This window comes from Protopterus annectens, chromosome 2.part0 (assembly GCF_019279795.1).
Source record: "Protopterus annectens isolate FY-2018-M chromosome 2.part0, PAN1.0, whole genome shotgun sequence".
Taxonomy (NCBI): Eukaryota; Metazoa; Chordata; order Ceratodontiformes; family Protopteridae; genus Protopterus; species Protopterus annectens.
Window position 1 is genome coordinate 1,683,347,970 of NC_056728.1, and position 25,233 is coordinate 1,683,373,202.

Sequence of the window (25,233 nt, forward strand, 5' to 3'; positions counted from 1 at the left end):
GGCAAGTTTGACAGACTTACCAGTTTTAAACCTCTTTTATAATGATTATGATTGTAGGCATCTTGTAGGGATGGACTGGAGTTTCTTCTTTTTTAATGTAGTTTATTGATGTAGTAATTCCACCATATGGGTTTAGTTATAAAAGCGCCATTATTTATTTATTTTATTTTATTTTACATTTCTTTACCGGGATGGCCCGACTGGGACAGTACCCACTTTCAGTGGATGCCCAGGGAGAAAAAAATCCAGCCTATGCTTACATACAAAATCATCATATCAAGTAATAAAAATTATAGATAAAAAAAAATGAGTGTTAACACTTTTACACGATAAAATTATAAAAATAAAAATATATACATAGTACCAAATAGAACAAGACTTTTAAACACTTGAATATAGACAAATATATGGTTGAACTTGCATATGTGGAGGAACATAACATTAGTCAGGAAATTAAGTAGGGAGAATCACTTGGACAAAGTAGTGCATAGTTAGTAATACTTCTCTGGTGAGAGTTGCAGCTAGGAATGTAACTACTTATAGAGAAGCAGTGTTGTTAGAAGGGATATGGTAGAGTTAGTATGTACAGCCAGATTGTATAAGTAGTGCTAAGTTAATAATTAACCTGGAGTGTTGCATGTGCCAAGCCAGGATTCAAATAAGTGCCTTTTGAGAAATATTTTGAAATGATTAAGATTGCATATGGATCTAATATTATGTGGAAGGGTATTCCAATTTTTAGCAACAAAGAGAGTTGCCAACTGTATTGGATACCTTGGTTACTTAGAGTAAGTCTTTGTTAGATGATGTAAGACTACGAGTGTTAGAGTAGGGTTGCAGAATATTTTTTAGGGAAGGTACATTATCAGGACTGTGCATTATTTTGTGAGCCATTATTAACTCGTTACAGTTCATAACATGAGATAGTTCCTACCAAGAAAGATTTTTTTAGGCATTGACTGTGATGGGTTGAATGTGTGGAATCGGTTGCAAATTTGGCAATCTTATTGTAATATGACTCTAATTTACTTAGTTCTGACTTTTTGAAGTTGGTAAGTATGGGGGATGCATAAAAGAGTGAGGAGAGAAGGTGGGTTCTAGCTATGGCTATTCTTGCAGTGTCTTAATTTTTTGTTTCTATACATTGCTCCCATGTTCTTGTGAACCTTTTTGATCGATGTCAAATTTTAGTCTGTTGTCAATTACGACTCCTAATAGTTTTGTTTGGGAATCTGGGAAAATCCTAGTATTACTACTGGCAGTGATATAAAAGTTAGCTGGGAGGTTAGTAGGTTTAGATGGATGAAAGATCATAAGTTTAGTTTTATTAGGGTTTTGAATGAGTTGAGTTTGCTAGCCACGTTTCAATATCAGAGAAGGCTTTTTGTGTGACTGTAAGAAGTTGAGCTGCACATATGAGGGTTGAATCATCTGCATATTGTATGATAGATGCTTGAGAAGAGGTAGTATTAAAGATCATTTATGAATATGTTGAAGAGGAGGGACCCTAGGATTGAACCCTGAGGGACTCAAGTGTAACAGGTAGGAGTGGATATAGATCTTCCTTCCATTTCATAGCTTGCTGGTGGATAGACAGATAACTTTGAAACCAGTTAACAACATCAAGGTTGATATTAAGATTATTCAGAGTGGACAGTAACTTAGGATGGGAAACTATCGAATGCTTTAGACATGTCCAAAAAGACTGAAGACACTATTTTCCCATAGTCTCTGAATTTATTTATAGTATTAGTGAAACATAGAAGAGCTGTAGTAGTGCTATGATATGGTCGGAATCCATGCTGTGATGATGAGAGGAGATTATTGTTTAGAAGGTGTTTAAGAAGTTGAAAGTGGATACATCTTCCCAGAATTTTGAAAAGTGGCGAAAGTACAGCAATGGGCCGGTAGTTTGTTAGTTCTGTTGAATTGCCTCCTTTGTGTAATGGTGTAATATATGCAATTTTCCAAATAGCTGGGACATACTGTTCTGTTACAGAGTGGTTTATAAGTATTGACACAGGGAAGGTAATAACATCTGCTGTTAATTTTAGATATTCTGCTGGCAATTTATCTGCTGCCAGTGAAGTGGGTTTCAACTTCTTTAATAGTTTTGCAATAGTTTGTTTTGGGACTGTCTGAAATGAGACTGCATCTACAAAATTGCTTGGATTGTTGGGTATTATGTTTATATCCAAGTGATATAGATGCCTCAATGCATCTCAATGCTTCCAACAGGGAATAAAATTCAAAGGAGTAGATAACAGCCTTGGTACAAGGTATGCTACCCTAGGAGAAGAGGGCGGTAAAATCTGATGCCCGAGAGACCTCTGATGGAGACCAAGAGCCTTGCAGAACATCTCATGTTTAAAAAAAGGAGTGGCAATGGCATCCTGACATAACTGCCTAGATACCTCCGCAGTCTCTTCTGAAAGGTGGCTCTTAAGCACCACATTCTATGCTTCGCATCAGATTCCTCACTCCTTTGGCCTAACAAAGGGTAACACTGACGTCGTCTTCCTAAGGAGAAAGGAGACCCACCCAGTGAAGGGTAACTTCCAAGGTATCTGGAAATGATTCAGGGATGGGTCAGCAAGAGAAGTGGACAGAACACTGAGAATGTATAGGGTTGGGAAGGGACATAAAAAAAAAAGTAACTGGTTTGGAAGTAATACTTAAAATAAATAAATGAAAAAATAAAATAAAAATAAAAAAAAAAGCCATTTAAAAAAAGTTCTAAAACATATTAAAGAATGAAAGCGCTAACGACTGTATTTGGATTGTTGCACTGGTTTGAGTTTATCATTTAAATATTTTTTTTGTTTTGTTTTTTTAAGTGTGGTTCATGTATCACAATTTCTTTGGATTCTTGGTTTAGGAATAAGGTCCGACTGCAGAAGAGGTACAGGGTGCTGCAAAGCAGGTTTGCATGTTGAAGATCACAAACATATGGTTAGATTCAACAAAGGAGGGGTAACAAGTGGGCTGAAGCAATAAGGGAGACATTTATGAGGGCAACATCAAAAAGTTTAACACCTCTGGTAGCAATGAGGGCAATTTGGTGAAATATACTAGTATTTACAAAGTCCATAAATCTCTGGGCATATACGTTTCTGGTAGTATATGCTTTCAAGTTTATGTGCGAGTAGTTGAAGTCACCCCTAAGAAATCTGGTTCAATGGTTAATTTGTCTAACTGATTAAGGTAGTCTGCATGCTCTGAATGTTCACAGATGGGTTATACAACTGCTATAATATGATAATTAAAGTAAAGAGTGTAACAAGAACTTCAACCAGTTCATTTGTATCATACGGAACCTGTTGAGAAACAATGGGGTTACCAATAAACACTGATACTCCCCCCCCCCCCCACAGCTACTGGGGGATCTGAATGCATGACTAGCATTGTAAGTTGAAACGGGGAGGGGGGGGGATTGCCTAATTACACAAATGCTGATATCTTTTGAGAGTAAAGAAGGTCTCAAGTGCAGAGATTTGGTTTCTCAGGTTTCTGGCATTAAGCAATGCTGCATTGATAGTATCTGGATTAGAATTTGCAATGCTGGAAAGCCCATCAGGTGAACTTTGCCTAAAAAGCACTATAGGGTAGTAATCACTTTTTCAGAGCAGCTTTATTCATGTTACCTTTGTTACAAAATACTTTGCAACATTAATTTCAGTACTTCATTTTCTGGTGGGTGGCCCCCTTTCCTCTTCTGTCCATTTCAAGTTTTATACATCAGGGTCACCTTATTACCAGATCATTGTTACATTTCCTTTTAATTTTTTAAATGCTGACAATGTTGTTAATCACACTCATGCCTGACCTTTTAAGACAAAAAGTCAATGTTTCCAAGTCTTAATCATGATATTGCTTTGGTTATACAGTTCTGGTGACTGACCCTAGATCATTATTAGTTTATTATTGTCAAACTTGTTATACAAAGGGTATGATCCAGAACCAGATCATTCCTCTCATAAGGAGGCATTCTTTTGTTACCTGTAGTGTGCCCCCCTTTGCTTGATTTGTTACCTGTAATGTGCCCCCCTTTGCTTGATTTACCTGCAGTGTACCCCCCTTTGCTTGATTTACCTGTAGTGTGCCCCCTTTGCTTGAATTGTTACCTGTAGTGTGCCCCCCTTAGCTTGATTTGTTACCTGTAGTGTGCCCCCCCTTTGCTTGGCTTGTTACCTGCAGTGTGCCCCCTTTTGCTTGGCTTGTTACCTGTAGTGTGCCCCCCTTTCCTTGGCTTGTTACCTGTAGTGTGCCCCCCTTTGCTTGGTTTGTTACTGTTAGAAAAATAAGTATTAATGTGTGTATTAGTAATATGCTTAGTGCATTTAGAGCCTGAAAAGGTTAATACATGTATTCTATTTCATACTGCATAAATCTGTACAAACTGTCTCCTTGCAGCAAGTAAATTTAAAGTGCCTTAAATGAACCTTGCGTGTATTGGTCTTTGAAGTTTTTTCCTTTGACAGATTGGTCCTTCGAGCCGGAGATTTTCACTTCGCCTCGGATCAGACAGGCCAGGTGGCTTGAATCCGTACGGGGAAGAAACCACATCAGTTCTTCTTATTTGAAAAGTTCGCCGACTGAATTGTCGTACAAAAGAGGCCAGCCACTTTCTGCGACTGAAGGACGGGTTTACTCGAACCAGGTGATCAATCACGAAGGCTCAGGTAAGGTGAATCCACCTTCTTTTTTCTGTTTTAGATCAGGGACTAGATTTGTATTTGTTCTGTTAGAGACTTTGTTTATAAGTCAGGGACAGAAAGATCACTATCTTTTCATAGATCAGGGAAACAGAGAGGGTAGGCAGTCATTCTGAAGAGACTATAAAAACATCCGTGGTACCACGTTAAAAAATAAGGTGTTACGTAACGTTTAAAAGGGTAGAACAAAATGGGTAATAATTGCACAAAAGGTCCCAAAATCCACCGTTAACTGAAGACGCAAAATACATGCAGTCACAGTGTGCTGATAATATTAAATACTACTCAAAATGGGTTAATAAGTATGAATTTGATGGCAAATTAGAGAAATCCTCACTTGTCAAACTTGTTAAACAGCTTAAAACCGATTCTAAAGGTCAGGTTAAAAAGCAGCGCCAATTAGGAATTCCTCAGGCACACAGGTGGCTTGAGGAGGTAAACCGAAGGAAACAAAAGAATAATAAATCAAAAGCAATGCTTTTGGATAAGGACGACAATAACTTAGTAATAGCATCGGCCCCTCCACCTCCTTTACCAGACTATGAAGCATGGGAACAAGTTAGTCCACCCCCGCAATATCTTGCTGTCACGGTAAATAGAGACACTACAAAAGCGGAACCATTTATTAGAGATCCCGTGGAGACCAGGTCTCGAACACCGGCAGGAAACTCAAAAGGGGACATTGAGTTATATCAAATGGGTAGAAATTCATGATTTATGAGTGAAGAAGAAATATGCCCACTTATAGAAGTACCTAATCCTCAGGCAGGACAAGAAGGTCAGGATCAGACTATTCTAGTGTATAGACCCTGGACTCCGGAAGACATCCGGAAAGCTACTGAGGGAATTCCCCATCCAAAAGTTAATTTTAGAAAGTTCTTGGAAGACTTGCAAGGAATGAGGCTAAGTTATAATTTAAATGGAGAAGAGGTAGAAAAAGTAGTAAGACAAATTGTGGGACCAGATTGGCACATGATTAGTGGCGACTGGAATGCCTGTGATGCTGCACTCAGGCCCCTCCCACATAGCAGCGCAGAATTAGACAACAGAATGAAAGGTCTTACAGACCGCATCTCTGAGAAATGGAAGCCTAGGGCAGACTGGACTTGCATTAATCAATGTATCCAACAGGAAGGTGAAACTATTGACAGATATTATGCTAGACTATTAGAATGTTTTAATAACCATTGTGGAATGCAGGTTCCTGAAGATCAGACACAAGATTCCCCATATGAGCAGCAGTTAAAGAATGCGTTTTTGAAAGGCAGCATTGCACCCATAAGCAGTTTTATTACAAAATACATGTTAGATCATCGTACAAGCAGATTACAGTTATTACTTGAATATGCTAGGCATGCCGGAAGGCATTTTAATAGCAAAAAGAAAAAGAAAGCCCAAGTATTTTCTGTAGAAGATGGAGCAGAAGTTTACGTAGTACAGTCTGGGAAAAAGGGCAAGAAAAATGCCCAGGGAAACAATCTGACCAACGATCAGAGGACTTTGAAGGGCGAAAGAAAAGGGATGAATGTTTTAAATGCGGTAAGAAGGGACACTTGGCAAGGGATTGCAAGAAAAACAAGAAAGCAACCACGGAAGACAAGGAGGGTGAGGACGGACTATATGATAGCCAGGAATCACTAGAAGGGGTTAACAGAGAAAGGACAAATGAGAATGTGATAGAGGGAGCAGAGAATGTGACAGAAGAAATAGAGGAAGTCACGGATAGTGAATAAAATGAAATATTAGATTTGGCTTTATTGAGCTTAGAGCTCTATTTAGCAGACACAAAACCAGAAGTTACACTCCTGGTAGAAGGGAGGGAAGTCAAATTCTTGTGCGACTCAGGGGCATCACGGACCCCGATACATCCCTCTAAACTGCCAGAGAATTCAGAGTCACCTGACTACATATTAGTGAAAGCAGTTAATGGACAGCTGTATCGGGAGCCTCTCTCCCATAATACTGCAATAACTGATCCTGTTTCAGGATTGACCCAGAAAAGCAAAATTGTTGTTTCTGCAAAATGCCTAGTGAATCTCTTGGGCAGAGACCTTATGCAGCTATTTGGTATAGCAGTAGTTCCAACTATGCAGGGTATGGAAGCACAGCAACAAATTGATACCTTTGCAATGCAAACGGAGAGTAAGATGTTTTATTGGTACAGCCAGGACTTAGTTACGACTGGTCCAGGGGCAGTGACCAAAGGAGTTGATGAATGTAGCCATCAGCAAGTTCCCCTCCCTTGACAGGGATAAACAACATTTGTTGCACTGTACACTGTATTATTGTAACACACCAGGACCTGATAAGGAATATGAGCAACAATTGTTTAGAAATCGTGCAAACAGATTGATATTACGTAATCTGTACTGGGACACAGAAGGGAACAGTGTAGCCAGCTGTTCATTGCCCCAGGAGTTCTTTGCACTCTATAAATCAAATCGATTACCACATGTTAGTTTAACTAAGAACAAGAATGTGAAATGGGCAGACTTAGGAGAAAAAGTCACGAGATGGGAAAAACAAACAGAGTTAGAACTGTCAGAACAGGGAGTACAAATGCAGAAGCTGAACTGGATAACTCAGACCTACCCAGCTGTACACCTGCAGTCTAGCAAGGACAGCTGATTAGCACTCCTATTGAAGGAGGAAGAGAATGCCTTACAGAATATACCAGAAATCCTTTGGTCAACAGGAAAGTCAGATGTAGGACTTATTCGTACAGCGGGACCAGTTACTATCACGCCAAAGTCAGCATTTAGACCACAAAAAAGACAGTATCCCTTAAGAAAAGATGCAGAAGTAGGAATCAAACCTATTATAGCAGCTTTACTTCAGGAAGGGGTGCTGGTGGAATCTCCTGATTCACCATGTAGCACACCCTTATTTCCCGTTAAGAAAGCGAATGGGGAGTGGCGTATGGTCCAAGATTTACAAGCTGTAAATGACGCAGTAATACCAAGGGCACCCACGGTGCCAGACCCACACACCCTGTTGAATGATTTAAAACCTCAACAGAAATATTTTTCTGTGGTAGATATTAGCAATGCGTTCTTCTCGATACCGATACACCCTGACAGCCAATATTGGTTTGCATTAACATTTCAGGGGAAAAGGTATACATATACGCGACTACCACAGGGATATTGTGAAAGTCCAACAATATTTGCACAAGAAATGGCAAGTAACTTGGCGGGATTTTCCCCACCAAGAGGTAGCCAAATTTTACTTTATTTTGATGATATCCTGCTGGCGGCCCCACCCAGCAAGATTGCAAAGAAGATACCATAGCGCTATTACAATTTCTAGCTGCTGAAGGACACAAGGTAAACAAGAATAAACTGCAGCTTTGGAAAAAAACAAGTTAAATACCTAGGATATGCAATATCCAAGGAGGGTAGGACATTAGATGAGGACAGAAAAATAGCAATTTTGCAAGCACCAAAACCCAGCACTAAGAAGGAAATTATGTCCTTCCTGGGTACAACTAACTTTTGCCGGAGCTGGATTCCAAACTATGCCTTGGAATCTGCACCGCTGAATAATCTGATATATAAGAAGCCTATGGCAGCACAGGATTTGTTACAATGGACACCAGAAGCAGAATCTGCTTTCTGCAGACTGAAACAGTTAATAGCATCCTCATTAGTTTTTGATTTCCAAACTATCATAAACGTTTTTTTCCAAACTGTAGATTGTAAGCAAGGTTATATGACATCAGTGTTAACACAGCAGCATGGGGATAAGCAACGCCCTATTGCTTATTATTCATCACAACTGGACCCAGTGGCACGGTCTTTACCTTGCTGTGTACAAGCAGTAGTTGCAGCTGCAATGGCAGTACAGGCTTTGGCCTCAGTAGTGTTGTTCCACCCTCTCACATTGAGAGTGCCTCATGCAGTCGCAATTATTTTACTGCAAGAGAAGGTAGCATATCTTTCCCCTGCTAGGCATCTATTGTTGAGCCAACCTCATATGACAGTTGAACAATGTATGACTTTGAACCCTTCTACCTTGCTCCCAACCCCTGCAGATGGCACACCACACAGCTGCCTGCAGGTGATTGAGCAAAAGACACTGCCTAGAAAAGGCCATACGGATGTTCCCTTGGATGATGCCGAGGTGACATACTACGTGGATGGCTCATGCAAAAGGGGTCCTTCAGGACAGAACCTAGTAGGATATGCAGTAGTTTCTGATACTGACATTATAGAAGCGAAATCTTTACCACACAATTTATCTGCACAGGCAGCAGAATTGATTGCCTTGACACGGACATGTACCTCAGCAAAAGGTAAATGTGCGAACATTTTTACTGACAGCCAGTACGCTTTTTCTACTGTACATGTTTTTGCGCAACAGTGGAAAAATCGAGGAATGATAACATCTACTGGCAAACCGATCAATCATGCACAGTTTATTTTAGATCTTTTAGAATCTATTCAGTTACCCCAGAAAGCAGCTATTTGTAAAAGCATAGCTCATACCAAGCAACAAGACAGGGTTTCAAAAGGTAATGCGAGAGCTGATACAGCTGCAAAGCAGGCAGCTTCAAAAGCATTTCTTTTGAATGAGGAATTACAACCCTCTGAGATTTTAGATTTAGAAATGTTAAAGACAATGCAGACACTTACTACGCAAGTTGAAAAACAAAGATGGGTAAAACGAGGAACAATTCTCGAAAAGGGGCTGTACATCTCTAAAGAAGGGAAACCGATATTGCCGTCTAATTTATTTAGATATGCAGCTTTGTTGAGCCATGGGCAGTGCCATGTCTCAACAGGGGGGAGGGTACAGCTGGTGAACCAAGTGTTCACGACGTTCGGATTTACAAACTACTCTAAAAAAAATTTTGCTCGTTATGCCACATTTGTAATAAACATCATGCACAGGGGGCTTTAAAGCCCAAGCAAGGGAGTTTCCCTACACCACCGTATCCGTTTCATACTATCTGTATGGATTTCATAGAATTGAATAAATGTGAAAATAAGTATTGTCTTGTCATTGTAGATGTTTTCCAGACGGGTGGAAGCCTTTCCGACTAAAAATCCAGACGCTACAACTGTGGCCAAAGTTCTTGTTAAAAAATCATTCCTAGATTAGGCATTCCGGAAAGGATTTACAGTGACAACGGCACACACTTCGTAAATCAGACCATACAACAGTTAAGTAAACATTTCCTTATTTCCTTGAAGAATCATTGTGCGTATCACCCTCAATCAGCAGGGCTAGTAGAGAGGCATAATGGGATTTTAGAGAGTAAGCTAAGAAAATTAGTAGAAGAAACGCAGAGAAACTGGGTGTATTGTCTGCCCCTGGCACTGTTGAGCATGAGAACGGTTCCAAATGCAAAAGGATTGACTCCTTTTGAAAAGCTCTTTGGAAGGGTTTACTATATACCTTGGTGGAAATCTCTCATGCCCGCAGACCAGGAAGCTGACAGTACATTAGCACAGTACATGCGTAATTTGTTAAATTCTAAACATTTGCTGCAGTTAAATTCTGTTTCAGATAAAGAACGAACCAGACCGTCAGAAGTGGCAGTGCCCCCTGGAGCGTGGATCTGGCTGAAGGTAGTTAAGAAGAAAAACTGGGCATCTCCAAAGTGGGAAGGTCCATACCAAGTGCTTTTGTTAACACCCACTACAGTTAATATTGCGGAGCGTGCCTCCTGGATCCACCTGACGCACTGTAAATTAGTAAAAAACTTTGAACTGGACAAAGATCTTGTTACATGCCAAAAGTAAAAATGATAGAGTCCAGAAGAAAAAGGAATGCAGAACAACCTTTTCCTCAGAAGTATTGCATAATAACTGTACTAGTGACAATAATCTTTTTGTTGTGGCCTTTCCTTTTCCCAGCCACACAGACTGAACTGAATAAACGTGAAGCGTTACTCAGACTGGCACCCAAACTTCAACACTTACCAGGCAATTAAACATATGTATGCTGAGACTTTCAGTGTTTTGAATTGCTGGATTTGCACAGCTTTGCCGACAGCATACGGGGGGGGGGTACCTCAACCATTACAGCACAAGATAAAATGGCATTGCACTTGTCTGTTCCACAAAAGGAAACTGTGTGTTTTTATAAAAATGATACTGTTCAGGTGGGTTGGAGCAATTGCAATGTGACTGTTCCTTATAGATGTTACACTAAGGGTAATAAGGTAGATCTTTATTGTAATAAAAACTATGATTCATTTCTTGAATTGATGCACAAAACACTTGAAGTAAAACATAATTCTGTTCTTTATAAACAACTGTCTATAATTGATGGAAAAATGTTTCATGCACGGCGAGTGTATAATCATAACAGAGCTACTACTAAAGTAAAGGACTGTTATTTTGTGTGTGGCAGAAAAGCGCACAAATGGTTACCTGAGAATTGGTCCGGCAGTTGTTTTTTTGGGTTACCTGGTTCCGGCCATACGACATACTGCAGTTTTACCTCAAGGAAGAATTTGGAATGTCCAAGAAGTCAACAAGAAACCGGTCAGGAAACCTGTAAATCCAGTAGGGCAAATTGATGCGCACTGGAAAATCTATCAAGCTGTGGGCGATGGACTGACATACATGGACTTGAGTGATACTGTTATATCGTGGGCAGGCATATTACCTGCATATGGAGCGACAAAATCATCTGGGAGCTGAGAAAACTGTCCAAACTTCTCGAAGTAAAGAGTAATGCAACTTTTTCCACCCTTGAATTGGTAACTGATGAACTGAATGCCATGAGAACTGTAGTGTTACAAAACCGCATGGCTCTTTACTTCACCCTGGCAGCGAAAGGTGGTACTTGTGCTTTAATCCAAGAAGAATGCTGTTCATATATTCCTGACCATTAACACGAGATAGACAATCACCTTGAGGTAATTCAGCAAGTGTCTGCCATGACCAAATCAGGCCCAAACCCACTGACGGACTTTTGCCAGAAATGGTTTGGGGGGGTGGGGTACCATCCTAGTGAACATCCTGATTGCCATTTATGTAGGAATGCTCCTATTGGGAGTATGTGTTTGCTGTAGCATCCCCTGTATGAAAAGGCTAATAAAGAACTTTATAGATATGTCAGTTTCTGAAACCTTATATCAAAGTACTGAGCTTGAAGAACTGTTAAAAGACTAAAAATGCTTTCATAAGTTTAAACTGAATGACTCTCTTGACTGCAAATCCTGAGTGGAAGAGATTAGGAGAAGAAAACAAACTATTGACGCTTATTTTGAAAGTAAAATAAAAGTATTAATAGGGGGGAAATGTTAGAAAAATATGTATTAATGTGTGTATTAGTAATATGCTTAGTGCATTTAGAGCCTGAAAAGGTTCATACATTTATTCTATTTCATACTGCATAAATCTGTACAAACTGCAGATGCTTTCTGACCTTGTATTGTTAGCTAAAATCTTGCTTGTGCCTTGGAAATTTACTGAGAAGCAGGTGACTTCTGCTTGCGTTAGGAAAATAATGAATAGAACAATACTACTTGTATGAAACTTAGACAAGACGTTCCGCTTAAGGTGTGAGAAAATACACAGCTGTAGAAATTAGAGATAATTAGGACAAAGCCTGTTTGAAAATATGAACTGCAATCAGCATTTGCTTGTATCTGAATTAGAAGAGTACCTTGAAAAGTAACACTGTACAATAGAGGCTTGTAAATGGACTAATGGTCACCAAGGCCAGGTTGTTTTTCTCAAAAGTTTCTCACAAATCTAGTCATGTCAGCAGAAAATTTGAGCAACATCTGCTGTAGAACAATGCTTAAAGTTGTGTTTGATTGCATCAGCTTAGAAGGCCATGTCTTGTAAAACAGTATAAGAATGAACATACTTCCTGTTAATAGTTAGACAAATCCTTGTATTTGCATGTTTTTTGTCTCCTTGCAGCAAAGTAAATTAAAAGTGCCTTAACTGAACCTTACGTGCATTGGTCTTTGACGTTTTTTCCTTTGACAGCTACCTGTAGTGTGCCCCCTTTTGCTTGGTTTGTTACCTGTAGTGTGCCTCCCCCCTTTGCTTCGTTACGTGTAGTGTGCCTCCCCCCTTTGCTTGGTTTGCTACCTGTAGTGTGCCCCCCTTTGCTTTGTTTGTTACCTGTAGTGTGCCCCCCCTTTGCTTGGTTTGTTACCTGTAGTCTACACCCCTTTGCTTGGTTTGTTACCTGTAGTGTGCCCCCCCTTTGCTTGGTTTGTTACCTGCAGTGTGCCCCCCTTTGCTTGGTTTACCTGCAGTGTGCCCCCCTTTGCTTGGTTTGTTACCTGTAGTCTGCCCCCCTTTGCTTGGTTTGTTACCTGCAGTCTGCCCCCCTTTTCTTGGTTTGTTACGTGTAGCGTGCCCACCTTTGCTTGGTTTGTTACGTGTAGTGTGCCCCCCTTTGCTTTTTTACCTGTAGTGTGCCCCCCTGTGCTTGATTTGGTTTAATCTGTTGACTTCTAGTTTATTGCTTCTCCCTTGCCCTTTTCCACTAGCCTTCATGCTACATTTTTTCCTCATTTACTCTATGTTCTAATTTTGCCATTGCTTCCTGACACATAATCAATTTCCTTTTATGGTATTTATTCCTCTTTTTTAGTGATTTTAACTCCTGCTTACTTATTTCAATCAGTTCCTGTACTTGTTCTATTGTTGGGGATGGGGTTGACTCATCTCCTACTGGCTGATTTTTTGGCTACTAACCACACTAACGCTATTAGATCACATCTAATCTTGTTACTGTTAGAGGTTCTTATGTAGCTTAGTAAGAGGTCAGCTGGATTTGGGGTTTAAGTTTCCTGCAGTATTACCTCCACTAATTCCCTGAGGTTAGTGTGAAACCTATGTAAATGTGCACAACTGCAAAAAATATGTTTCCATGTACTTAACTCTTGTTCACATCTCCAGCATGTTTCCCTGAACTCTAGAATAATTTTTGTAGTCTTGCTGGAGTGTAAAAATATTTGTGTAAGCACTTCCAGCCAAAATTCTGAAACCTCCTGTCTCATTTTACTTTATTTATTGTTCTGCATATCTCATCCCGATAATCCCTTAAGTTACTTATTTTAAGATTCTTTTCCCAGCCTTTAATTCTTTCTTTTGTGCTTTTCCTGATCTACCTTCTCTTAATACTGCATTTATTCTACTCAATATTTTTTCTTGAGTTGCATTTATTATTCTTGCCTCAACCAGCAATTGTATTAGTCCTGGTCTTTCTTTGACTTTCTTTGTGTTCCCTCTGTGTCCTTTTTATCATATCCTTTTAAAGTCTGAATTAACATCTTGTAATATAACCACTCCATTTCTTTTATTTGATGAAGCTGCTTGAGCTCTACCCAATTCATAAGTTTATTGCTCCCTTCCCATAGGGGCATCCCCACCTGAGGTCTTTCCGAGCATATGGACCTGCTTGGTTTAATCTCATCAGGCAGAGTCCATTTCCCACCAATCATGTGCTCCAGTCCTAATACATTTATTGATTAGGTTTCTTAATTGATTCAATTTTTATGATTTTACTGTGCTGTCTGCTAGCTTTCTCCAATATTCTACCCTATCACTCATCATCTTTTCTGCTTCAGTCTGCATTAATAATTCTTTCCAATTTGCACCATATTTATCGTTTTTCAGCTGACAGACTAGTTTTATCTGTGACACCTTATAATATTCTTCTAATTTCGGTACTCCTCTACCACCCCTCTGCCGAGGTTCCACCACACAGTCTCATATTACTTTTGGTTTCTTTTTATTGCATATAAAACCTTTAATCAGGTTATTCAAATCTTTCCATTTCTGTGGTCCCGGGGATGTACAGAAACAACTGGTCCAAATACAGTACCAGAAGGACCATAAAAATTTTAATATCTGTATTCGCATGTTCAAGTCTAATGTTCTTCCACTTCCGGGTCTGATGAAGTTTACCTACATGAAGTAAACGAAAGCGCTAACATTATCTGTGGCTGGGTATTTTTCTTCAAATTCGAATCCCTTAGTATTGCTAAGCATCTCATTCCATGTTTCAACCAGGGAATCTCTTGACTGCTTACTCAGCATAATCCCCAAATACTTTAGTTTGACATGTCACCATAAATTTGGGAAAGTCTGTACTAGTTGCATAGGTGGTATATAATTCACTGCTACTGCTTTCGTCTTGTCCTCATTACTTTTGTATCCTACCACCCTGGTAAATTGTCTCATTATTTTGAATAACTTGTAAATATCCCTGTCTGGATCAGTTAACATTAGCAGAACACAGTCTGCAAACATGGCCATTTTGTATTGTCTTCTCTCTCCTACCCAGCCCTTTATATCAGACTGCCTAATTTATCTACTAATGGTTCTAGATATAATGCAAAAAGTAGGGGAGACAGAGGACACTGCTGTTTAGTGCCCCTGCCTATTTATACTTTTTCCATTACTCTGCCATTGATTTTTTCCCTTTGGCTTCCAAGTCAGTATACATACTTATTAGGTGTATTAAACATTAGGGAAATCCCATAATCAACAGAATTTCCCAAAGATATTTCCAATCTACTCTGTCAAAGGCCTTTTCCGCATTCAAACTTGCTGTTCAACCATCTGATGTATTTGATTTACTAGGTATATATTTGTCAAACACTTGTCTGCCATTAATGAACCTTGATTGGTCTTGAGTTATTAGATTTGGTAATATTTTTGTCAAGCTCTCTCCTATAATACCTGTGAACATCTTATAGTTTGTTTGTGTCTTTCAGCTTTTCCCGGTTAGGGGTAGCCACAGCGGAACTCCGGTCCGCTAATGATTGGCAGTAGATTTTTACGTACTGGCTTGCCGAGCCTAACGCACAACCTTCAATGAAGGAACGCCCATTCACACATGTTGCTACACAGAAGACACTAACTGAGAATCAAACGGGCAACATCTAACTGTGAGGCGACAACGCTACCGCAGCACCACCACCACAGTGTAAATATCTTACAGTTACGGTTTAATATTGCTATTAGTCTATATAACCCTAGATGCAATAAATCCTTCCCTTCCTTGGGTATAACTGATAAAATCGCTTGCTTCCATGTGTTAGGTATTTCTTGCTGTTCCATTACTTGGTTAAACAAAATGTGCTAATACCGTATCACAGTCTCACCTGATACCTTCCATATTTCTATCACGGATTTTCTCTTTGTTTCTCTGTTTGATGCTTTATCTTTTCTACTGTTATTGACCTAAGAATCTTATCCCCTTCTATTCAAGTAATTATTTTCCTTTCAAAATCTTCTATGAAATTTTCAAACATCTCTTCCCAGTTCTCCCTGTCTCCTTGGGTGTCATACAGCTTCCCATAATATTTTTTAAAAGACTTTCACTGTAGCTTCTGGCTCTCAAGTTCTCTCTCTCCCATTTTTGGATCTGTATTTGGCTGTCTTAACCTCAACAATACTATTTTTGGAAATCTTGGGAAGTTCATAAAATATATTTCGTTTAGTGCTCCTCACATTATGTTCAAATCCAATTCCTGTTGCTCAAGCCAAGTCCTTTCAATTTTCTGGATCTCTTCTATTTGAATTAGTTTCCCTCTTGTTTCTGGAGGGCTTCTATCTCTCCTAGTTTCTTTTGTCACATTCTCCTCCTTTCCCACTATTCTGAGTTTACATTTCAACCGGTTCTTACCTTAGTCACAAAGTTTTACTCCTTTTTTCACTTTCGAGCTCAAACTTTCTTTCCCTTATTGTAGGAAGTCTTATTTCTCCTTTTCCCCTGGTGATCCCACCAGCGCCTTTCTGTTTCTATTACTTTGGATCTTTTGAACTTAATTTTCCCTGGTGAATATACTGACAATATACAGGATGGGTACTTATGCGGAGTAATAAATATCCATGCTGTGCGGATACGTAAAATTTTATCTAGCCTTGCCTTTGTTTTATGTCTGGCAGAGTAAAATGTAAATTCTCTATTTAGTTGGTCTCCCACATCATGCCAGCCAAATGCCTGGGAGTGTTTAGACTTAGTGAGCTGGGGACTTTGTCGAGGCTCTTGGATCCTGATACACTGGATGTGACCTAGGAGCCGACAAAGGAGGTAGATATAGTAATAATATCTCCTGGCTCTGAAGATGCTGATGGATCCGAAGGGGGAAGCAAATTTTTCGGACCCAAGGGAGCTGGAGATGAAGTTTTCTTTGACTTCTTAGGCTCTAGAGAGTCCCTTGGGGAAACAAGGAGAGAACTCTTTTTTGCCTCTTTTGCAGACGCTGTACAAGCAGCCACTGAAGGAAGAAGGCCCCTGAGAATCAATTTATTTCTTCTATCGGCCAATGCACACATATTGAAAGAGGCACAGACAGTGCAATCCGCTTTTAAATGATCTGCCCCCAAACAATATACGCACTCCTTGTGGCCATCCTGTTTGGCGATTTTATGCCCACAAGAACTGCAACTCATGAAACCAGGTGAAGCCTTATCCGCCATCATAAAGTAAGGCCCGCCAAAAATAAATAGTCAAAACTAAGGGCTAACCAGCGTGAACTTAGACAAAGTTGTAGTATTAACTATAAATTTAGCTATAAGATTAAATTTTAAAGTTAACCGAGAAGAACTTTCAATAGCAACTAGCTAAACTACTAATACACTTTTTTTTTTTTTTTTTTTTTTTTTACAAAGGTTATCTCATGCACACACACTTGGAGAAGGAAAGAAATTAAAGGGGGGAGAACTTACAGAAAAAAATAGGAAGAATTCTTAAAATTCTCAAAGAAAAAAATTCCCACAAGCTTGACAGTACAAGACCTGCTTCTGCATGCTGAAGCGGCAAACAAGATCTGAGGTACTTGGGTGGATGTAGTGCACTATGGGTAAGAGAGAGGAGCTTGAGAGTCAGATGCAAGTCTGTAGAATATGGCCGAGACAGATCCGAAGGTCGGATCAGAGACTCTATCGTGAGGAGGAATGAAGACATCAGATCTGCTGTTATAGTAACCCTTCTCAAAGGAAACGTGTACAAAATAATTATACAAAATCAAATAAGGATCTGGAATGCACATAGAGTATTCTGTAAGCGTGCAATATGAATCACTACATTCCAGAAAGGAAAACATAGTAGTACTCAGGACTATGACAAGCTTAAGATACCTTGTGTGTCTGTAAGTGTGTATGTGTGAGGATGGAAGGCTAGAATATATAGAATGGCACAGATAATTTCCCTCATAATGAAGTAGTGGAAAAAGGTTTCAGAAAATAAGTGGATCAGCAGATAAATACATAGAACTGAGCAGAAGTTTTGAGTCACTTCAACAGCTAAACACATTAGTGAATAAAAAAACAAAGAATGTTTGTAATTAATGAGCATAGCACAGGGAATTATAACTGCATCAACCTTCTAAAGGAAAGTAGATACCCATTATGCATATCAAACTGCTACTAGGTTACCAATGAAAAGTTCCATTTCTAAAATACCACAGCACAAAGAAGTTTTTAGTGCAGACATGAATAATCAGGCTTACCTAGTCCTTTGGCAATAAGAGTGGCTCGGCTTTCAGTCATATTAGGAAAAAATGGCTTGATCAAGTCCTGCATGGTTACAGTTGCTAAGGAATTGAAAGCTGAAGAAATTGTGCTAGGAAACAACAAAGAATGAAAGGTCACTTGTTTGAAACTTCTTTTCTTCAAAGCTTACTCGTTTACTTGTACCTTTATGCAACAATTTCATAAGCACTTCTCAAATTCTGTACAGGATTTATCATATAAACTAAATCTAGTTCCACAGGTCTCTATATTGTTTCCAGCTTTGGAAATCTAAAATGAGGTAGCCTACATTGCCCAAGATAGTGCAGAAACAGATGATGATACAGGCTACTTTCTTATAATCTCACTGTAACCAACTTCACACAAAATATTTATGGATTGGGATTTGTAAGTCTTCACTCTAGAATTCCGTGTGCGTGTGCGTGTGTGTGTGTGTGTGTGTGTGTGTGTGTGTGCGTGCACGTGTGTGCGTGCGTGTGTGCGCGTGCGTGTGTGTGCGTGTGTGTGTGTGTGTGGACTGCGTGTAAATCTGCTGCGAGGGGAAATCTGAGCAGAAGGCAAGTCTACTATACAATCTTCTTTAGATAAATTAGAAAGGTAAACCAACATACTATTTTGTTTGGAATGGGCCAACAAAAATTCTACCACCACCACCAAAAAAAAAGTGTCTTTTAAAAAAGGATGTCACCTTCACAGTACTAAGATTCAGCCAAAACAGGACTATTCTGTCTTAGCAGAACAATTATGTAATTAAGTGTTCCACTTATGACACCATAAGAACTTCTCATACCAGCTCTGGCACGACAAAAACTTGTGTCTTAATAGTTCTGTGAGGTTACAATATCTTACTCCACTTTTTAAAATGGAAATATCACAATGCAATTACTGCATTGTACATAGATTATGTCTAGTGTTCTAAAATCTATGCACAAACACTGTACATAGATTATGTAACACTAACCTACACATGAAACATTGAGCCCTAAAGTGACTGTTTAATACATGCATTGGTGTTCGCTACAATGTAGTATCTTACATATTACTTCAGGGATTAATTCATTTTATAGATATCAGCCATGTGTTCTGCCCTGATTAGAAGCATTCCTATATTTTCATTTCCAGCTGTTACAACCCATGTCACTTCCTCCCATCTACCTTTCTCCAAGTGCACACCTTACATTTTTCCATAGCTACATGCTGCGTTTACATCATGTTCCTTTTTTATTCTCTCTTACAGTATATGCTCTTTGCAGACATTCCCTGCTTCCATGCCAACCCTTCTGTTTCAGTCTCCATTTCTGTCAATTTCCACTACAAATGTTCACCAGCTCAATGCACAATCCACGGCATAACTAAAAAGAACTAGAGAGCGTACTCCAGACATGTCATTACAAGTAGTTTGCAAACTAGGAGGATGATTTCAGTGTAATTTGAATCTCAACATTGTGTTAACATGACCATTATAATTTTAAACTGCAGACTGCAGCTAAAAAGGTATTAAAATCTTCATGGCAAAGGAGAATGATTATTTTGTCATGGATATTACAGAATTTATTGGGAAAATGGTACACAGAGCATCTTGGTTACTACTGATGCTAACTCCTTGTACCTCATATGCCAGGATAAAAGCAATGATTTTTCATATGGAGACATGCATGTAATTTGTTCTTTTCTTAAAGGGAACGTCCCCCCCCAGACTGTTACTTCTAGCAAATGACATATGACCATGGGGTAAGCTAAAGTGCCCCGTTTTCACTGATCCTGAGATGACCATTTGGGAGATGGAGTATGTATATAATGCTGAATATAAGCAGATGCACCCCCCCCCTTAAAGCTCAGGTTAGTGAAGTTCCTAATCTGGCAGTGAGGTGAACTGCTGTGGATTTTTAATGAATGTTTCACCAAGTCCACGGTCTTTCTGAAGTTTGATACAACATCCAATTCCAAATAACAATGAGTTACTATGAGTTACTGAATTAGTTAGATGTGACAATGTATTAAAAACTGGCATTTAAGATCTATAGGAAAGAAATTAAGTGGCAACTTTCACGTAGAAGTAGAAGTGCAGTCCGATTACCGCTAATGGGCAGGCCAGGGGTGGAGGGTAGCACACAGAGTTTGAAACAGCTATCAGGGTAACACACAGTGCCAATTCCATTGTCATCAAGTGTGATCAAAACAACCAGAACATTCTAAGGGGTAGCAAAAGTATTAGAGAGACTCTAGACCCAAACCAACACTTTTCAGTTAACCTAACAGAAGTGTGACACACATATTGGACGGCAATAAGAACTACAAAGCTGTGGCACTAAGAAGGGTACCTGTAGCAGCAGCTTTTGTGATAAGAGTATGTAAAAAGTAACATCTCCAAATGTATAGCTTTATAAAATACTAACATCATTAGACATAATGGCTACGGCTACTCCACCTGTATTACCACCAGTGTAACATATGCAGCAACAGGTCTCTCTTGTGAGTGCTTTTATATAGGAAAAAAAGTAGAAGCTTGAATCAGTTTCTGTATTAGCAATTAAGAATAATATTTTCAGTGTTTTTATAAGCACAGGAAAACTTTTGTCCTTGAAGAAATTGGATTGGATAACAGAGTCCTACTGACTTAGAACTGCAAAAAGAAAAAAAAAACAACTGTCATCTCATTTACAGTTTGAAAGTTCAAATATTAAGCCTTTTAAAATCATGTTCCCTGAAATGATGCTCAGTTTGTTCTATTTCACAAAGAGGTATTATCAATGTGATTGCACTTTTCACTTTTGTCTTAGGTATGTCCCCACTATTACTGTTGCATATTTATTACAGATTAAGGTCATTTGATATACAAGTTGTCATATCTGGATTGTGATTTATCAAATAATTTGCATGCTAAAAACAGTTCTTTATTTCACAAGTTTGATGAAGTCCACATAGTGTATGACAACAAAAGTACTAAAGTCTTGGTGGACAAAAGCTTTTATTATGATGTGCTGTGACTGAAACCTGGTTCAAGGCTCCTGAGAGCACCCCAGCGCTGTCAGGTTATACCTCAGATCATGCGTTCCGGCCCCAAAATCCGGACCGAACCACAAAAGGAGGGGGAGTATCCATATTCATAAAGGATACCCACACCTCCAGGTTAGTGGCAATGCACGAAGCATCGGAGACCATCCAGGTGCAATTAACCATAGGTAAAACTGCCCTACAGTTTGTAGCATGCTACAGACCACCCTCTCAAACTCAGGAAACCCACACAGCCTTCCTGAAGACACTGGAGAGTATGAATGTCTCTCCAAACACCATCATATTGGGTGACTTCAACTACCCAAACACAGACTGGGAACATTACTCAAGCCCCAACACCCTAGCCCAAAGGTTCCTGGAGTTCATAAACTCAAATGCTATGGAACAACTAGTCACCATTCCCACAAGAGGAGAAAATATACTAGACCTGATCATCACAAACATGGGGACAAAATGCTCCACAACGGAAGTATATCCCTCATTGGTGAGATCAGACCATAAATTAATCTCACTGGAGATCCACATCCCGCCCTCAGCAAAAAAGACCACAGTGAAGAACTTCTCAAAAGCAAACCGCACTTCTTAAGACTGGAGTGGTATCCTTCAAGGCCCCCAAGCCAGTGAAAACCACAACCCACGCTGCTGAAACCCTTACAAATGCCTTCTACGAGCACCTCCAGGAATGTATGGACAAAGCAATCCCTAATAAAATCAAGACCCTTTCCACCAAAGGCAGGCGCCCGGTCTGGTGGACCCCAGCCATAAACAAACTCTACAACAAGAGGAGAAAGCTACTACATGACAGAGCAAAATCCCTAAAAGGGAAGGCATCTGTGATCAATACTAGCAAAAAACTACGATCGCTCATAAAATCATCCAAGGCCAACTTTGAGAGAAAAATCGCTAAAGACACAAAAGACAATCACAAGGCCTTCTTTAGCTATGTTAGAAACCTGGGTGGAAACTCCCACATATGCTCAGAATTAGTCCAAAATGATACAAAAATCACTGAACCCACAGACATTGCCAACATACTGGCAGACAGGTTCAGTGCTAATTTCTCCCTCCCTCCAAAAGGAGAAATATCTATCCCACCAGAGTCTAGCCTCCCAAACATCTCAGATGTCCAGGTGAGAGCTGCTCTCTCTAAAGCAAAAAACACAGCATCAATGGGACCGGACGGTGTCCCCGGCTGTGTGCTATATGAACTCAATGAGGAACTAAACCCACACATAAGGCTGCTGTTTAATCTTAGCCTTACTACAGGATACGTACCCAAAGAATGGCGTACGGCAACTGTGGTCCCACTCCACAAAGGCGGTGCTTCTACGGACCCTGGAAATTACCGCCCCATAAGTTTGACGAGCCTTGTCTGCAAAGCTATGGAGAGGATCATAATGGAACTCATAAATAAAGACATTGGGGACCTACAGACACTGGATCCTACACAATTTGGCTTTGTCAAGGGCAGATCCTGCCTCTTGAACTTGGTCGACTTTTTCGAAACAGTCACTAAGGCCATTGATGAGGGTAAGGCAGTTCACACAGCCTACCTTGACCTAGCAAAAGCGTTCGACAATACCCCACTCGGGCATCATAGAAAAGCTCACCAGCTTAGATGTAAACCCATATGTCACAAGATGGGTTGCAAACTGGCTCAAGGACAGAACCCACAGGGTTAGAGTTGCTGGTGCCATGTCAGACTCTAAGCCGGTCACGGGCGGTGTCCCACAGGGCTCAGTCCTGGGCCCCCTCTTGTTCGGCATTTATTTTTCTGAAGTGCAGGCAAACATAGGGGATTGTGGCTGACAAAATTTGCAGATGACTGCAAACTGGGCACCATAATTGACACTCCATCAGACACAGACATCCTCCAGAAAGGTCTCATAGAAATGGATAACTGGTGCCAGAGCCATGGCCTTAAGCTAAATGCCAAACAATGTATAGTCATACCCTTTGGGAAAAACAAGGTAACCCCTAATTACCACATAGGTGGTAATCCATTAAACACGGAAGAAGTTATCAGGGACCTGGGGACCCAAGATGACAGTAACCTCTCTTTTGACACTCACATTGCCAAAGTGGTTAGGAAGACCTTCTACATTGCCCACCTGATCACGAAGGGATTCACATCCAGATCAGGAGAGGTCATTGTACGCCTGTACTCTTCACTTATCAGACCAATGATTGAGTACAACGCCCCATTCGGAATGTACCTTACCCGACACCTGCAGCAGTTGGAAAGACCCCAAAAGTTCCTCACCAAAAGGATAAAGGGGCTCAAACATATGTCATACGCTGCCCGATTGAAGAAACTCCAGCTCTATTCAGTCGCATACCGTCTGCTCAGAGGTGATCTGTGCCTGACATACAAGGCCATGTCCAACCCGGAATTAATGGACATGCTCCACCTCAAAAACCCAAATCCACCAGAGCCACGAGAGCAAGAGACTTAAACCTCAACACAGATATAAATAGGACGTGCTGGAGGGACAGATTCATCACCCAGAGACTCCCTACACTATGGAACAGAATCCCAGTCCATGTGAGGCAGAGCCCCTCACTGACTCTGTTCAAGAGAAATCTTGACGAGTGGATGGGAGATCGTAGGTTTACCCCGGGAATCATCTCTGTGTCACTGCTGGACAAAGGCACAGCAAACTAATGGGTATAGTATTCTCATCCTAAGGGGTGGTGAAAGCCACACACACTCTGGCTAGGCTTATAAATGCCCTAGGGCAGATAGCCTAGTATGAACCTATGAACCTATTATAAATGACTCACTGTGGTCTGAGCAGTTTTTATTACTGCTAATGAAAGCTATGGGAGCCTGCTACCAACTCCAGCCATCATAGCATTTTCACAGGTTGTTTCATGGCCTTTTTCTGTAATACAAGTGAAGCAGACCACCAGACATGATATCCTGTACATGACAAAGTTGAAACCACTGTCAGTAACAACAAAATGCTACTTCACATTTACAGAGACTTAAACCAGTTTTATTTTAAACCCTGCTCTCTGTGCCCCTGAGGCAGAAAGTAACATGGCTGTATTACAGCAGCTGCTATTCAAACACAGAGATGAAACAGACTATGAAAAGAAATCAGCCATAAACACTTTAATAATATTAAAACTGCTGTAGCTTTTACTCTGCAGACATAAGATGTTTAACCTGATTAAATTTAACTGCAATACAATACAGCTCAGATGATTTACCATCTCAGTGTGCAAGTCTGCATGTGCTAGAGCAAAATGAAGTATATTTTGCTTTTTAACAGCTAAGATACAACTGTACAATCAAAAAGTAAAAAATATGAGAAAGAAGGAAGGAAGGAATGCAAACTATTAATCTTACAAACAAGATACAGAAAGAAAGAAATAATGATCATTTCCTGCATTCATGTCCGTTAATTCCTTATAATATTTTGAAAATATAATGAATCCGTAAAAATATCATCATCAAATTTTAAAAGAAAACCATTTAGATCTGCTTGATTCAAGTCCCTCTCAAAATAAAATCCATATGTCAAAAGGAAACAATGCAATTTCCTAGGCAAGAACGGATCTCTAGTAATTTTCTACCAGGATTTGATCTTCCCACAAGACCACATATGTTACTATGGATTCATTACAACACTTTCACGTTGTTATATTTTTGATCACCTTTGAAATGATCTGAATGATTTCTAGGATAATCATTTTTATAAAATATTCACAGTTTCAGAATTCTTGAACAGAAGGCAGGATAAATAAACACTCATTCCACTTTGTGCATAGAGGCTTAATTTAACTACATTTGGAATGACTATATTTCTTATAAATCATGGCTAGATTCCCTTCAGAGACAGAAAATGAACAGAAAAATGCTTCAGCAATGTAACAGTTTTAACATTCTGTTCTCAGACTATCATAATAGCAAGAAAAGTATAACTAAGCAAAGTTTTTTTAAAGAAAAAGATGTAATCAAATTCAGTGTCCCAAATTTAAAAAAAACATGTGCGAGCAGATGTTACAATAATCTCCATTCACAAAACCGG

At 39.7% G+C, this 25,233-nt stretch overlaps 1 protein-coding gene across 7 annotated transcripts in view; it reads right to left on the minus strand.

Annotated features, from left to right (window-relative positions):
• SLC5A6 (solute carrier family 5 member 6) overlaps positions 1-25,233 on the minus strand; it is a 1,143,936-nt gene that overhangs the window by 304,980 nt on the left and 813,723 nt on the right. For all 7 annotated transcript variants that reach the window (XM_044061732.1, XM_044061733.1, XM_044061734.1 and 4 more), the window contains one exon: positions 18,160-18,272. In XM_044061732.1, the coding sequence (XP_043917667.1) occupies positions 18,160-18,272 (113 nt within the window). The remainder of the gene's footprint in view (positions 1-18,159; positions 18,273-25,233) is intronic.